Source organism: Mastigoproctus giganteus, chromosome 12, assembly GCF_048544385.1.
Source record: "Mastigoproctus giganteus isolate SK-2022 chromosome 12, ASM4854438v1, whole genome shotgun sequence".
Classification (NCBI taxonomy): Eukaryota; Metazoa; Arthropoda; class Arachnida; order Uropygi; family Thelyphonidae; genus Mastigoproctus; species Mastigoproctus giganteus.
Window position 1 is genome coordinate 80,153,332 of NC_143586.1, and position 16,979 is coordinate 80,170,310.

The following is a 16,979-nucleotide window of genomic DNA, read 5'->3' on the forward strand; positions in this document are numbered from 1 at the left end:
CGCCAGTAAATCAGAGAGTCTTATAATGGGGGATTTTAATTTCCCAGATATTGACTGGAATTTGTGGGTTGGTCACTCACACACTAGCAAGGCTTTTGTGGATTTATTGGATGATTGTTTTCTACATCGGCATGTTCGGGAGGCAACGAGAGGGAGTAATACTCTTGATCTGATTATCAGTAGTGATTCTTCATGCATTAAGAATCTGCAGATAAAGGAACCACTAGGTGGCAGTGATCACAGTGTGCTGAAGTGGGATTTACTCAAAGAGGTAACTATCATCAGGGGTAAAGGGAAAGGTTTTTGCTTTCGTAAAGGTGACTACGATGGTCTGAGACAGTATTTAAATTCTATACAGTGGGACCAACTGATGTTATCAACAGCAAATTCAAAATGGGAAGCATTCAAAGAACTTATCTTGGAAGCTACTAGGCTTTACATACCAACTAAGAAATATTGTTCAAGGTTTAGGCCTAAATGGAAGTCAGGTGAACTAATGAGACATATGGCAGAGAAAAAAAATGCATGGGATACATATAAATTAATGGGTGACATGGAAGCCTATGGTAGATATAAGCTGGTCTGTAACCAAGTCACAAAGGAGATTAGGCAGGCAAAGGCAGATTATGAGAAATCCTCGGCAAAGGATGTAAAGAAAAACAGAAAAGAGTTCTTTACCTATGTAAACTCTAGAAGGAAAGGGATGAATCAGATTGGTCCACTGGATATTGATGGTTCAATAGTTGAGGATCATGCTCAGGTGGCTAGCAAACTAAATAAGTATTTTGCATCTACATTGACACATGAAGAGTTATTCAGGAAGGGGAATGCCAGATGTGAAGTTATCTCTGGCAGTGAGCTAGATGATTTTGTAATAACTGAGAGGAAAGTGGAGGAGAAAATTTTGAGGATAAACATAAAAAAGGCACCCGGGGTGGATGAGATCTATCCTGTTATATTAAAGGAGGCAACAAAGTAAGCAAACCCTTAGCCATAATTATGAGAGCTTCTTTGGACTCAGGGGAGGTACCCATAGACTGGAGATGTGCAAATGTGACCCCAGTTCACAAAGGAGGATCAAAGGCTGACACAAGTAATTAGAGACCAGAGAATAACTTTGATATTATATATTTGAATCTTAGAAAGGCTTTAGATACTGTTAAACATGGAAGACTGCTGCACAAATTGGAACAGTGTAGCATTGGAGGCAAATTGCTGCTATGGATAAAGGGATGGTTGAGGGGTGAAGACAGAGTGGTAATCAATGGACACTGCTCATTGTGGACTAATGTTATTAGTGGAGTCCCTCAGGGTTCAGTGTTGGGTCCATTATTGTTTTCTGTATTTAAAAATGATATTGATGATGGTATATCAAGCTTAATGTCCAAGTTTGCAGACGATACAAAGGTTGGCAGGGTTGTTAAGGACACTACTGACGCTATGCTGCTGCAACAGGAACTGGAAAGGTTGAGCAGATGGACTGAGAGGTGGCAAATGAAGTTTAACATTGACAAATGTAAAGTACTACATATGGGAAACAGTAACCCCAGAGCAACGTATCAACTCTGTGGTACTACACTGACAGTGGTAGAGAATGAAAAGGACCTGGGGGTAATTGTGCAGGCAGATATGAAGTTTTCTGAGCAGTGCAGATGGGCTGCAAGGGTAGCTCATGGTGTCTTGTCAATGGAGGTGATTATTCCCTTGTATAAGGCAATGGTCAGGCCACACCTTGAGTACTGTATACAGGTTCGGAGGCCTCATTTCAAAAAGGATGTAGAGCTGCTGGAATGAGTACAGAGAAGGGCAACAAGATTAGTGAATGGAACAAAGGGTTGCTCTTATGAAGAAAGGCTTTAGTTTTGCAAATTACAGTGTCTGGAGACTAGGCACCGGCGAGGTGATCTGATAGAGGTGTATAAAGCCTTGAATGGTTTTAGTATGCTCAATGTCGATGGGATTCTTCTTCTTGCTCAGAATAATCACCTGAGAGGGCATAAATTCAAATTGAAGAAAGACAGATGTAGTATAGATGTGCGGAAATTTGCCTTTAGCCAGCGGGTGGTTGGTTGGTGGAACAGACTTCCATCCCTTGTTGTGGAAGTTGATAGCCTAAATAAATAAATTTAAGGCTCAGCTCGGCTCGGCTGGTATTTCAATAAATGGAGGGGTGAAATGGGAGTGGTGTTTTTTTTTTTGGCTGATGCTGCATAAGCTTGCTTTCTTGCATCATATGCCTCTACTAATGCTAATCCCTTTTAATGGCCTGACATGTCTCTGCAGGGCTATTTTCATACACCTTGTCATTTTGGCAGTTGTAACTCTCCTTAATAGTAAAAATATTTTCATCTGTGAAGAGTATCTGTTGATGCTTACCATTTGCATAAGACACTGCAGTGCCTCTGATATTTTTTACCTCCCATCAAAGCTGAAGTTAGGAAATGTCGTGTTCTCCTGCGGTAGGCACTCATCCCTAGATCGCTTTTGATTATGTGTGACATTAATCTTGGTGATATTCCCATTTCTCTGGACATGATTTTTTGTTTTCGTAGAGAATTCCTACGAATTCTATTCTCCACCACCTTGATAGCTGTAGGGGTCCTCGCAGTTCTTGGGCAGCTGGTCCAGGGCCTGTCATCAATTCATTGTACCTATTAATTGCCCTATAGATAAATTTTCAGCTTATTCCAAGTGGTTTCAGAAGTTTGAAAATTGTAGGTGCATCATGTCCTACCTTATGAAGACCAATGAGTTAAAATACCTTATGATAAAGAAAACTTTTTCTTTATCATTTCTTTATCTCCCCATTCCATTTTCACCAGCTTCCTTTACTAGTTGATGATACCTGTTAAAGAAAACCATACATTAGTACTATACATGATGCAAAACCCACTGCTCTGTGACATCATTTTCTATTTTTATGGGAGTCTTACTTTTGTGACAATATTTATGGCAGTACTGTGTATATGCTATATTAAATATATGCTATATTAAAGGTATTAATCTTTCATTTGTTGTTGTTTTTGCTTATTTAAAATAATTACATCAAAATATGAAAATATACATTGAAATAATTCATATGGATTACTTTTACAAAGTAAAGTTTGAAATGCAGTGAAACTGCATCATATATATATCATTTATATTTACTAATATAAATCATAATATAATTTATTCTATAGGAATGGAAGAAAGAAAATTTAACACTGTCTACCCCTAGTGATGAAGCATGTAAGCTTTATGATGCTGCACTCACACAGGTAAATCATAATTTTTCCAATTTATAATCTGGACAGTTTTCATGTTATTTTTAAATCATGTACTATATAAATAAATAAATTTTTTGTTGGGTTTTAGGAAATCAGTAACTTAAGCCAAATTGCAGCATTGTATATTATGTCTTTAAAAATCCATGTTCATAGTTGATTTGAATTTTGTGTGGTCTTAACTTGGAATAGCTCATAGAGAAAATCCTACTCCCTCTGCTTGAGATTGATTAACTGCAGCTTCAGTTGAAGATGTCTTTAGAAATTCTTCCATTTATAGGTGGGAATCAAGCCCATACTTCTCTAGAGTGACAAGTGGTGAAATCCATACTGTTACAGTGGTCCAAATTTTCTGTCCATACTTCAGGGTGGCCACATAAGGTCAGAGGAGTTTGCAGGATAAAGAGTACAAGAATATTGCCATATTTGGTAATTAATTAGAAATAAGTAGACCAAAACCTAGTTGATAACATTAGTCAAATACAGGATGATTCAGAAAGGTGTTAGTTTCAAAAAATTATAAAAATGAAAATTGACATTTATTATTGTTGATGTACATATGCAAGTCCTTTGTTCACTGTATTATTATTATTTGCCATGTAGTGCAAGGAAGCATGAGGCTTATGCTGCACCAGCCAAAAAAAAATTCTGAATTACTCTGAGAGAGAGAGAGAGAGAGAGAGAGAGAGAGAGAGAGAGAGAGAGAGAGAGAGAGAGTAGTAGAAAGGAATCACCAAGAAAGAGAAGAATGATGGTATCTAGCTCAGGGCCCTGGGTATGCCAAGCCCATACTCACCAGATGTGAGCCCCCAGGGTTAATATGATGGATTTGGCTTGAAGTAGGAGATTGTCTAGTGGAGTGACATAAAGCGGAGAGTTGTTGGCCCATGAGTTGATAAGGTAACTGTGAAAGCACATCAACAATGCTCTGAAAATGACAGCTAAAGATGAAGGCAAGTTCTGGAGGAGGTGGAATTTTCACCCGGAGGTAGAACTAAAATGGAATGCAACCTGAGTACTTCCCTAAGCTCATGAAAGCTCCCCTGAAACTACAACAGTTGCTATTTATACTAAGAGTCTTTGTCTTACCAAGACTCTACCACAACTAATGCGTATTATGGCTGGGCAACAAAACAAAGTTGAAATTCAAGTCAGGATGGCCAACTGGATATGGATGCTCCTGCCCGAAGATGTGCCTACAACTTTCATTCATGCTGATGTGGTGGACTTGGCATCCCATCACTAATATGGACAACACCTATGTTCAAATGAAACTGGCTACTGGGATTGGAAACATCTTCATCCCTAACTATTCGAAAGGTTGCTTAATAACTTAATCAAAGACCAGCACCTTATAATGGATACAATATCGAAGATAAAGTGCCAATGGCGGGACCTTCTGCGTGGATCCTGTGATGGCAATGCACTCGAGACCCCTCACCAATAGGTGGTGTTCCAACAATCAGTTACTCTGGATTAAAAAACAATTTTTGCACATATGTCCAACAATCCTTTTCAAATTTAACTTTATAATGACATTTTGTATGTCATCTGTGAAAGAAAAAGGATGCATCAGCATTCAGTTTACTCAAACCATTTAAAGCCTTAAACACTTGTCAATTTCAGTTAAGCACTTCCTTGCAAATGCCTAGGTTCAAGAACTGAAGTCTTTCGTGGTACTCTTTTATGCCCTTGATTTTTCTTGTTGCCCTTCTATGCAGCCATCCAAACATATCCACATCATTTCTAAAATGAGACTTTCAGGCTTAACTTAAAAGACTGCTGTACAAATTGGAGCAGTGTGGAATTAAGGGCAAGTTGCTGATATGGATAAAGGGATGGTTGAGTGGGACAAGACAGTGATTATCAGTGGACATTGCTCTTCGTGGACTAATGTTATAGGTGGGGTCCCTCCCCCCAGGGTTCAGTGGGCCCATTGTTGTTTTCTATATTTATCAATGATATTAATAAAGCTATATCAGGCTTAATGTCCAAGTTTGTAAATGATACTGAGATTGGCAGGGTTGTTAATGGTGGTACGCTACTGCAACAGGATCTAGAAAGATTTGGCAGATGAGCTGAGAAATGGCAACTGAAGTTTAACATTGACAAATGAAAAGTACTGCATATGGGTAGCAGTAACCCCAGAGTAACTTATCATCTGTACAGTACTACACTCATGGTAGTGGAAAATGAAAAAGGCCTGGGGATAATTGCGTAGTCAGATATGAAGTTTTCTGAGCAGTGCAGATATGCTATCAGAGAAGCTCATGGGGTCTTGTCAATGATATACAGGAATTTTGCTAGCAGGGATATGTGGGCTGATTATCCCTTTGTATAAGGCAATGGTCAGGCCACACCTTTATTACTGCATTCAGGTCTGGAGGCCTCATTTTGGGAAGGATGTAAAGCTGCTGGAATGAGTACAGAGAAGGGCAACGATATTGGTGAGGGAAACCAAGGATTGCTCTTACCAAGAAAGGCTTAAGTTCTGCAATATGCAGCATCTGGAGTCTAAGCACTTGCAAGGTGATCTGGTTCAGGTGTATAGCCCTTGAATGGTTTGAGCAAGCTCAATGGTGATGGGATTCTTGCTGTTGCTCAGATTTCACAGTGAGAGGGCATAGATTCAAATTGAGGAAAGAGAGTTGTAAAACAGATGTGTGGAAATTTGCCTTTAGCCAGTGGGTGGTTGATTGTGGGAACAAATTTCTATCTGTTGTGGAAGTTGATAGTTTAAATAAATTCAAGGAAGAACTGGACAGACTTTTGGAGCAAATGGATGGATGAAATGGGAAATTTTTTAATTATTTTTTTTAATGGTTGATGCTGTATTTTCTTGCATCATATGCCTCTGCTAATACACCAATGCTAGGAGTATAGTAAATAAATTTGATGAATTTGAACTGCTGGTTAAGATATCCAAAGCCGATATTGTTGCGATATCAGAGACGTAGTGCCACTCAGATATAAGGGATGCAGAATTGAAATTTGGGGAGTACAATGTGTACAGAAAGGATAGACAGGATAGGATAGGAAGGGAGAAGGGGTTATGCTGTTAGTTAAGAAACACATAAAATCTAAGGAAGTGCAACCAGTTGGCATAGATGGACAATGCAGTGTTGAGTCAGTTTGGTGTGACACTGGGAAAGCAAAAATGAGGGTAGGAGTTTGTTATAGGCCTAATGACTCTGATGAGTGCAACAAACAATTATACAGAGAAACAGTGGGCCAGTAAATCAGTGTCTTATAATGGGGGATTTTAATTTCCCAGAGATTGACTGGAATTTGTGGGTTGGTCACTCACACTAGCAAGGCTTTTGTGGATTTTTTGTATGATTGTTATCTACAATATGTTCGGGAAGCAACTAGAGGGAGTAATACTCTTAATCTGATTATCAGTAGTGATTCTTCATGCATTAAGAATCTGCAGATAAAGGAACCACTAGGTGGCAGTGATCACAGTGTGCTCAAGTGGGATTTACTCAAAGAGGTAACTACCATCAGGAGTAAAGGGAAGAGTTTTTGCTTTCGTAAAGGGGACTACAGCGGTGTGAGACAGTATTTTAATTCTATACGGTGGGACCAACTGATGATGTTACCAACAGCAAATTCAAAATAGGAATCATTCAAAGAAATAATCTTGGAAGCTACTAGGCTTTTCATGCCAACTAAGAAATATTGTTCAAGATTTAGGCCTAAATGGATGTCAGATGAACTAATTAGACATGTGGCAGAGAAGAAAAATGCATGGGATACATATAAATTAGCAGGTGACACAGAAGCCTATGATAGATATTAGCTGGTCTGTAACCAAGTCACAAAGGAGGTTAGGCAGGCAAAGGCAGATTACGAGAAATCTTTGGCAAAGGATGAAAAGAAAAACAACAAAGAGTTATTTACTTATATAAACTCTACAGGGAAGGGGATGAAGCAGATTGGTCCACTTGATATCGATGGTTCAACTGTTGATCCTGCTCAGGTAGCTAACAAACTAAATGAATATTTTGCAACTACATTCACACATGAGGAGTTATTCAGGGAGGGGAATGCCAAAGGTATATTAAACTCTGGCAGTAAGCTAGATAATCTTGTAATAACTGAGAGTAAAGTGGAGGAGAAATTGTTGAAGATAAACATAAGAAAGGCACTGGGGTGGATGCAATCTATCCAATTATATTAAAGGAGGCAGCAAAGGAAGTAAGCAAACCCTTAGCCATAATTATGAGAGTTCCTCAGACCCAGGGGAGGTACCCACAGACTGGAAATGTGCAAATGTGACCCCAATCCACAAAGGAGGATCAAAGGGAGACAGGTAATTACAGAACTTTTAGTTTAACTTCTGTTCCAGAGAAATTAATGGAGGCACTGATTAAAGAAGCATTGCAGGATCATCTAGACAAGACTTCAGTTATAGCTCGGACACAGTATGGGTTTTGTTAAGGGGAAGTCTTGTCTGACCGATTTGATTGGATACTATGTAGTCACAAAGGAACTGAATGCAATGAATAATTTTGATATCATATATTTCGATCTTGGGATTTACTTCAATTTACTGATGTGGGATTTACTTAAAGATGTAACTACCATCAGGGGTCAAGTGAAGGGTTTTTGCTTTTGTAAAGGTGGGTACAGTGATCTCAGATTTTTTTAGGTTCTATACTGTGAGACTAACTGATAATGTTATGAACAGCAAATTCTAAACGGGAAGCATTCAAGGAAGTAATTTTGGAAGCTAGTAGACTTTTTATTCCAACTAAGAAATACTGCTCTTAGTTTAGGCCTGAATTAATGTCAGATGAACTAATAATGAGACTCGTGGCAGAGAAGAAGAATGCATGGGATGCACATAAATTGTCAGGCGACACAGAAGTCTATGGTAGATACAAGCTAGTCTGTAATCAAGTCACAAAGGAGGTTAGGCAAGTGAAGGCAGATTATGAAAAATCTTTGGCAAAGGATGCAAAGAAAAACAGCAAAGACTTCTTTACTTATATAAACTCTAAAAGGAAGGGGATGAATCAGATTAATCCACTTGATATCAATGGTTTGACTGTAGGTGATCATTTTCAGATAGCTGCCAAATTAAATGAGTATTTTCATCTACAATCACACGTGAGGAGTTATTCAAGTAGGAGAGGACCAGATGTTTATCAAACTCTAACAGGATGTTAAATGTTCTTGTAATAACTGAGAGCAAAGTGGAGGATAAATTGTTGAAGTTAAACATAAGAAAGGCACCTGGAGTAGATGGGATTTTTCCAGTTATATTAAAGGAGGTGCAAAGGAAGGGAGCAAACTCTTACTGTAATTATGGGAGCATCCTTGGACTTGGTGGATGTCCCCATAGACTGGAGATGTGCAAATTCTTCTCCAATTCACAAAGGGTGACATGAGTAATTACATACATGTTAGTTTGACTTCTGTTCGGAAAAATAATGGAGTCACTGGTTAAAGAAGCATTGCAGGATCATCTAGACAAGACAGCAGTAATGATTCAGACACAGCATGGGTTTGTCAAGGGGGAGTTTTGTCTGACCAATTTGATTGGATACTATGATGTGATCACAAAGGAACTGGATGCAGAAATAATCTTGATATCATATACTTGGATTTCAGGAAAGCGTTTGATACTATTGCACATGGAAGACTACTGTACAAATTGTAGCATTATGACATTAAGGGCAAGTTGCTACAATAGATAAAAGGATGGTTGAGTGGGAGAAAACAGAGTGGTAATCAATGGATACTGCTCTATGTGGACTAATGTTATTAGTTGTGTCCCCGAAGGTTTGGTGTTGGGCCCATTGTTGTTTTGTTTATTTATCAGTGATATTGATGAAAGTTTATCAAGCTTAATGTAGAGTTTGCAGATGACACAAAGGTTGGCAGGGTTGTTAATAACAGTAATGACAGTATGCTGCTGCAATAGGATCTGGAAAAATTTGGTAGATGGGCTGTGAAGTGGCAACTGAAATTTAACATTGACAAATGCAAAGTACTTCATATGGGTAGCAGTAACCCCAGAGAAATGTACCAACTGGGTGGTGTTACACTCAGGGTAGTGAGAATGAAAGGGACCTGGGGGTAATTGTGTAATCAGATGTGAAGTTTTCTGAGTAGTGCAGACAGGCTGCTAGAGTAGTTCATGGGGTCTTATCAATTATATACAGGAATTTTGCGAGCAGAGATAAGGAGGTGATTATCCCCTTGTATAAGGCAATGGTCAGGCCACACTTTGAGTACTGCTTTCAAGTCTGGAAGCCTCATTTTAGGAAGGATGTTGAGTTGTTAGAATGAGTAAAGAGAAGGGCAACAAGACTGGTAAAGGGAATAAAGGGGTGCTCTTATGAAGAAAGACTTCAGTTCTGGAAATTGCAGTTTCTGGAGACTAGGCACCTGCAAGGCGATCTGATTGAGGTGTATAAGGCCATGTATAAACATAGTCTAGACTCCTTCATAGCTTGAGGCTTATGCCCTAAATGCTTGGGTGTATAAGGCCTTGAATGGATTGAGCAAGCTCAATACTGATGGGATTCTTCCTCTTGCTCAGATTACAAACCTGAGGTGGCATAGATTCAACCTGAGGAAAGACAGCTGTAGAATAGATGTGCAGAAGTTTGCCTTTAGCCAGCGGGTAGTTGATTGCTGGAACCAACTTCTGTCTGTTTTTGTGGAAGTTGATAGCTTAAATAAAATCAAGGCAGAACTAGACAAACATTTGGAATGAATGGATCATTCATTCCAAAAATTCATAAGAATTTTTGGAATGAATTTTCATAAGATAATAATATGTAGCCATGTTTTATAGGTGTTAAATCTTAGTTTGTGAAAATCAGCACAAACTGCTTAGGTTAAAAAATAACATTTCAAAAAAATTACTTTGATTATTTCAAATTGAAAAATTTTAATTTTATAATAGGTATAGTATTGTTGGTCAAGAAAAAAAAATTAGTGTGAAGCATTCGTATTCAGCTGTGTTATAAAATACTAAATATTGCAGATGTAAAATTGGATATATTGGAAATGTGGTGATTATTTATATTATGAACATATTTTTAAATTATTTTTTATAATTTTAACTATTAAGAATATGAATACAATAATTTAGTGTTAAGGTGAACATAGAATTATTAACCAGAAAACAAAAAAAAATTCAGTAAGATTCAGTAAGTGCACGTCACATTATGTACTTATAAATCTACAAATATTGCCTATTGTGACCATTTATGTTATGAAATTATTAAAATAAATTGCCCCAGTTTTTTACTTTTTTTGTTTTTAGTTTTTTACTTATTTTTAGTTATTGTCCTAGTGTTTTATTTTAAAAAATACATACAGGCCTTCCCCAACTTACGTAATACTCGACTTACGTAAATTTAACTATACGCAAGTTTTTGCCAGCCGGTGCAAATTGACAAAAATATGGAAATGTATTTTGCATCCTGTAGGAATAAATGAAGGTACAGTATTGTGAAAATTGTGAACCCTATACCACATTGTTTTTTTTGTGGTAATAATTTGTTCCAAGACCTTAGAAGTTGAAATTTTTGCTATATAACTAAGCTATATATCTCTCTAAAAGAAGAGAGGCGCCTCCGTAGCCAAGTGGGAAGGAGCAGCAGTGCGTAGCACACGCTTCTTGATTAGACCGGGGTTCGAGCCCGTCACCACCAAATATGGAGGATGCGGAAAGGTCATTCAGGGAATGACCACCGCATATCCCGGAGCAATATGGCCTTAGTTGCTAATGCTCCTAAAAAAAAAAAAAAAAAAAAAAACCTCTCTAAAAGATCATTTTTATAATGGAATTTGTATTAGTTTTATATAAATTTATGTCAAATAAGCACAACACCAAAATCACTTTTAACTAAAGGATGCAAAAACAAAACATGCGACCAACACATTTACAAATGCTACTGTTGAGGAAGGGCTATGCGGTCCGGCTGGAGAATTCACTACACTTTCATCGTTATCATATGTTCCATTAAAAGAATTAAATTTTAAATGCCTTTATGATATTTTTCTAAAGCACATTTCTGGAGGTCATGCCCATAAAACAATGAAAACAATTTGCACTTTGTGGTTTATTGGACTTTTCTGTTAGTGCAATCTGTTATAAATGGGTTGCGATAATACTGATAACTGGAATTGTGTGGGATTTTACGTTATTATGGTGAAATGTGTTTCTCCTTCCATGAAATCTTCAATCATATAAAAAACATAAATAAATTTTCAGAATCTTCTCTTCAATCTTATTTACTTATTACTATGATGAAGTGAAGGCGACCAATGGAAAGTGCAATGGTGGCAGTGCTAGGAAATGAAACAATTGATTTAGAAATGAAGATGAAAATGATTAAGAGATACAAGGCAGGACAAAGTTTGTCACCTATTGCAAGGGAATTAGGTCTAGCTGCTTCAACAGTGAATACTATTTTAAAGAACAGTGCACGTATAAAAGAACATGTTAAAGGATCAATGCATTTAAGATCAACAGGGATCACAAAACAGCATTCAGATGCTATATCGATGATGGAAAAGCTATTAATAATATGGATGGAAAATCAGAATCAGAAGCAAGTGCCCCTGAGTCTAATGGCCATTCAAGCAAAAGCAAGTATTCGTGAAGATATTAGTGATAAATACGCTGAACCCCAAGCCAAGTTCGTGGCAAGCAATGGGTGGTTTAATAGGTTCAAGCATTGCGCTGGTTTCCATAACGTTAAAAGTAAAATTTTTGTAATTGCACACTGTAATTTTGTACACTTTTGTAATTTTTCCTGTGCATCAGATAAAAAAATTGAATAAATAATTCTATTTACATGTTCATCGAACATTTCTTTTTTTGCTTCAATCAAATTCAGCGTCCATAGTTGTGAGTGCTGCATAAGTATTTAGGGAAATTCCGACTTACGTAGAGTTCCACGGAATGCAACCCTTACGTAAGTCGGGGAGTGACTATAGTTATGTTAATCAATAAAACTAGTCTAAAAAAACTTCCTGCTTTGCTCCCAAGGTAATCTCCTGCTTCGTTTTCTGATAAAAATTACCACTTTCTGACAGCCATGCTTTAGTCTTGAAAAGGAACATCAAAGAAACTCTGATATGTTGACAAACAATTTTACTTACATTGTTTAATTTGAGGAATTTGTATAGGTGATTCTGTACAACTTCTTTAAACTAAATATAATGTTCTATATTAAGCCTAATATTTACAAGTTTTTTTGTTATTTTCATAATATTTAGAATTTAGTATTACTCTTGTGTATGTCCTTCACACAGCATATTAAATTTATAAAAATTATGTTAATGCTAAAATAAAAAAACTCAGTAAAAGTTCATAAAATTTATTTATTATTTATTAACTTACAAGAACATTCATTAAATGTGCTATTCAAACATGTTATAAATGTAGACTGTATACTGTTGTACTTACCTGTGTTAATGATAATGTTAGTTTTTATATTTACATTTAGCGCAAGTAATATGTAAATTTTTCTTTTATTCTAGTACATTGGCTGGTACGAAGATGAAAACCTTGGTGGTCTTCCAAAAACACTTGATAAAATGCATATTGCTGATCCTAATTTTGGTATGTTATTTTTCCACTTTCCTTCTTTCTTAAATTGATTATTTCCTTGTATCAGTTAATTATCTGGGTCTACCAAGCAACATGAAAATGGTATTTATTTCCTAAAATAATAAATATGTAATGTTGAATGCATGATGTGAAAAAAAACAAAAAAAAAAAACAAGAGTTGTGGAGATTTTTATTCATATTAAAAAAACATTTTTAAACTATCTGCATCTACTACTCTACTCTACTGCATCTACTATATAAGCAACAAGATTTTCAAAACTGCAGCTAATGGATATTCATTGGTACTTTTTTCTCAACTCACATATGCAGGTTATTTTGATAGATGTGATCTTGTCTTATATGAATTGCTGTTAAAGTATTGCAAGAATTATCAGGATAGCAAAATAACTGCATAGGTTTGATATTGCACAACTGCTGAACATATTCATGAAGGAAATTCAGCATTGCATCCTTAGTGCTGGACTGTGTTCCAACATGGCAAAAAGATATCTATTCCAAATTTATCCTAATCTTTGGTGAACAAGAACAAAGTTGTGAAAGAGGCCACAGATACTGATCACTAGTCAACCCTGCCATCAAGACAGATTGATGCAGTAGTCCTTATAAGTGCATACCATAGCTTGTATTTTTGGATAAAATGTGTTTCTGTGATTCTAGTGAGGTTTTCTGTTTCTTAAATTGTGTACTGTGTTTATTGAAATAGTCATTGAGGTAGAAATGTGTGTTATCTGTGAACTAAATTTGATTAATAATCATAGGATCCTAATTCATAAAATGCAAAAATAAAGTTTTGCATTTTGCTTTAATGTTGCAAATCATGTGCTTCACTTAAATTATGTATCGATACAGTTACACACCTTTTCATATATTTTTTAATGAAAATCCTAAACACAAAAGGTATTAAAGCCTATAGTACTTAGTGCCCTGTATGGGTTAAAGGTTTAGAAGACAGAAGAAGATACTTGTTGACATTATACTTGAATTTCTGTACATTGTAATTTTCAGGAAATATATATATGAAGGAAGTTTGTTCCAGAAAGCAGAATTTGAAGGGATAAATGAGGAAAAAGAAAAAATTGGTTCTGTGAGTTTGAAGTTGGACAGTAAATTGATGTGTACTGGTGGCACATTCAGATTGGTTGGGGAGAGAGAGAGAGAGAGAGAGAGAGAGAGAGAGAGAGAGAGAGAGAGAGAGAGAGAGAGAGAGAGAGAGAGAGAGAGAGAGAGAGAGAGAGAGAGAGAGAGAGAGAGAGAGAGAGAGAGAGAGACAGACAGACAGACAGACAGACAGACAGACAGACAGACGGGGGAGGGGAATTACAGAAGCTAATTCAGAAGAATGGTGTCCATGAAAGTCCCTATAGAAGAAGCAAGCAGCAGAAACCAAACATCCTAGATTATAGCTTGGATGACTTTGTAAGAGGGAGGTTTTTGAATGGAGTCTAGAATCCTGAGAGAGGTTTTGGGAGTTCCACCCCAGATGTGTAAACAGTATTCCATGGTAAGGTGGATTTGAGATTTGTACAGGATGAATAGTTGTTTAGAAGAAAAGTAATCAGAGTGCAAAACATAAAACCCAGTTTTTTAGGTGTAGAAGAAGCAATATTTGTAATGTGCTTATGCCATGAAAGATTAGAAGTCAAGCTAATCCCTAATAGAGACATGTGATTGAGGAATTTGTATGAATGAATGTCATCAAAGATAAACATAAGAGCTGTAGGCTCCTTTTTGCAAGATACAAGGCACAACTGAGTTTTAAAAAGATTGAAATTAACTAAGTTATTTTTGTCCTGGAGAATTACTTGACAGTCAGCATTTAATGAATTGATGGTAGATATTTGAGTTGAAGCTGTTTGTGCAGGACAAGGTTTCTCAAATTGGAATGTGAAATACATATCCTATCCATAATTTTGTTGATGTGCTATCATCAGCAAAACTATGGATAGGATTTCTGGTTAACAGAAGACGGTCAATAATATAAAAGAAGAGAAGAGTGGGAGAAAGAACTGAATCTTGGGGAACACCAGCATTAGTACAAGTGCAGAAGTTAGAAGACAGAGCCATCTGCTATCACTCACAGAGAGCGAGCAGTCAGAGAGTAAATTGGATACCCAATTGCAAAAACAGTTGGCATGCTATAAGAAGATTGTTAAGAAGACCTTTATGCCAAGCACAATTAAAAGCCTTAGAGCTGTGAAGAACAACTGCTTTAGTTTCCTCAAACATTTTCATTGAATTTACCTATAGATGGGTAACGTAATCAAAATATCACCAGTGGATTGATACTGATAAAATCCATATTGACAATCATTGATCAGATGGAAGGTTTTGAGATAGTTTAGAAGTTAGTGGTTAATCGATTTCTCCATTACTTTAGAAAGAGTAAAAGTAAGTGCAATGGGATGATAATTGGATGGGACAGATTTGCTGCCTTTTTTTAGGAGTTGGCTGGATAAGAGCAAATTTTCAAGCAGAAGGAAAAACACTAGTGCAACAAGAAAGTGTAAAAAGACAACACAGAACAGCAGTAAGCTCAAGAACATAGGTTTTGAGAATAAGTGGATAAATACCATCAGGATCTGGACCTTTCTTGTCATCAAGATTGTACAAAATTCTTCTGACATCCTTTTGATGGAAGAAGCATTCCACTCAATGCCACAGTAGGCATTGAAGGGAATGGTAGGAGGTGGTTTACCAAGATTGTCAATACAAGAGAAGAAAAGCATGATGCTAGTAAGTTCGTTTTATCTTTAGCTGAGGAGGCAATTGAACCATCAGTTTTTAGCAGAGGTGGGAGTATAGGTGTGCAAAATTGTGGGCAATAGTTTTGGCTTTGCCAAAACTAATGCTCACAATTTCCCACAGTGTATTCTTGATTATTGGAAAACCAGGGTTTAAATAAAGGGCAAGATATTAAGATGGAATGTGGAATAAATTATTTCATCCATACAAGAGAAATTGTCATATCATTAAGTTCATGATGTTCACTTTAAAAAAATAATTAGGGGAGGCATGTTACAGATTTCTTAGGGCTTTGAATAGGCATTTCTATATGTATTGATTGCTTCCCAAAATATGTATAATTGCTTTCTGATAACCACTTTGGTCTTGCCGATCACCAGTGCATTCATATTTTAAAATCTTGTCTATCACTGATTTATCTTGAAAATTCTTCCGAACTTGCGCAAATATATATATATATATATATATATATATATATTATTTTTCACTGCTGTTTTCCATGCTTGTGGTGCCATCTAGTTTATGTGTTCTGCTGTTAAGTGTAGCATTGATTTTGTTATGATTTTGTCATTCCTGCATATACAATGTGCAGAAATTATAGGACTTCATATATAATACTGTATGTGATAATATCAGATACAGTATTACAAATACTGTATGTAACTTAAGAAAATAAACACCATGTCACCATGGTGTTTTTTATTATATTACAACTCTTTATTATATTACTTTTTATTAGCAACTCTTTATTATATTACTAAGTAACTTTTTATCTCTGCTAATTATATTAATGTGATATAATCTAAAAGAATGGATAAAAAGTGTTATATTAATAAAAACAAGCAACAGAAATTTTTTTTGATATTTTTGAAGGTGGTCAAGTTTTAGATTTGATGTTCCACATTGCAAAGTTTGCTGATCACATTATTGTTTTACACTTCAGTTTAAATTGAATTCATAGCATTTATTAATTAATGGCAAATGTTTAAATTTTAATATTTGTCATTAATATTAATTTTCATATAAATATTAAAATTGATATTATACAAATATTAAAATTTACTACATGGTATGGTCAAAAAGTTTGAGGTATTACATGTTAAACATAACCTCTCTCAAAGTACTCTCCTTGAGCAGGAATGTACTTTTTCCACTGTTAGTACAATTGCTGGAAGCAGTTCTGGAACTGTTTTGGTTGGATAGCACAGAGAGTAACTTCTGTCAATAATCTCTTGTTTGTTGCTGAAATTACAGCCTCATAAACATTGGTTTCTTTTCAGGTAAAGGAAAAATCACATGATCAGTCAAGTAAGAGGGGTGTGGTGATGCAACAGTATTGTGTTTAATGAACTCTTGTTACACAAGAA

The 16,979-nt window shown here is 36.2% G+C and overlaps 1 protein-coding gene across 1 annotated transcript in view; it reads left to right on the forward strand.

Annotated features, from left to right (window-relative positions):
* Positions 1-16,979, forward strand: part of LOC150077224 (tetratricopeptide repeat protein 38-like) — a 190,618-nt gene that overhangs the window by 36,509 nt on the left and 137,130 nt on the right. Inside the window, exons 3-4 of the mRNA XM_090386333.1 lie at positions 3,183-3,260; positions 12,780-12,861. Coding sequence (XP_090242459.1) covers positions 3,183-3,260; positions 12,780-12,861 — 160 coding nt within the window. The remainder of the gene's footprint in view (positions 1-3,182; positions 3,261-12,779; positions 12,862-16,979) is intronic.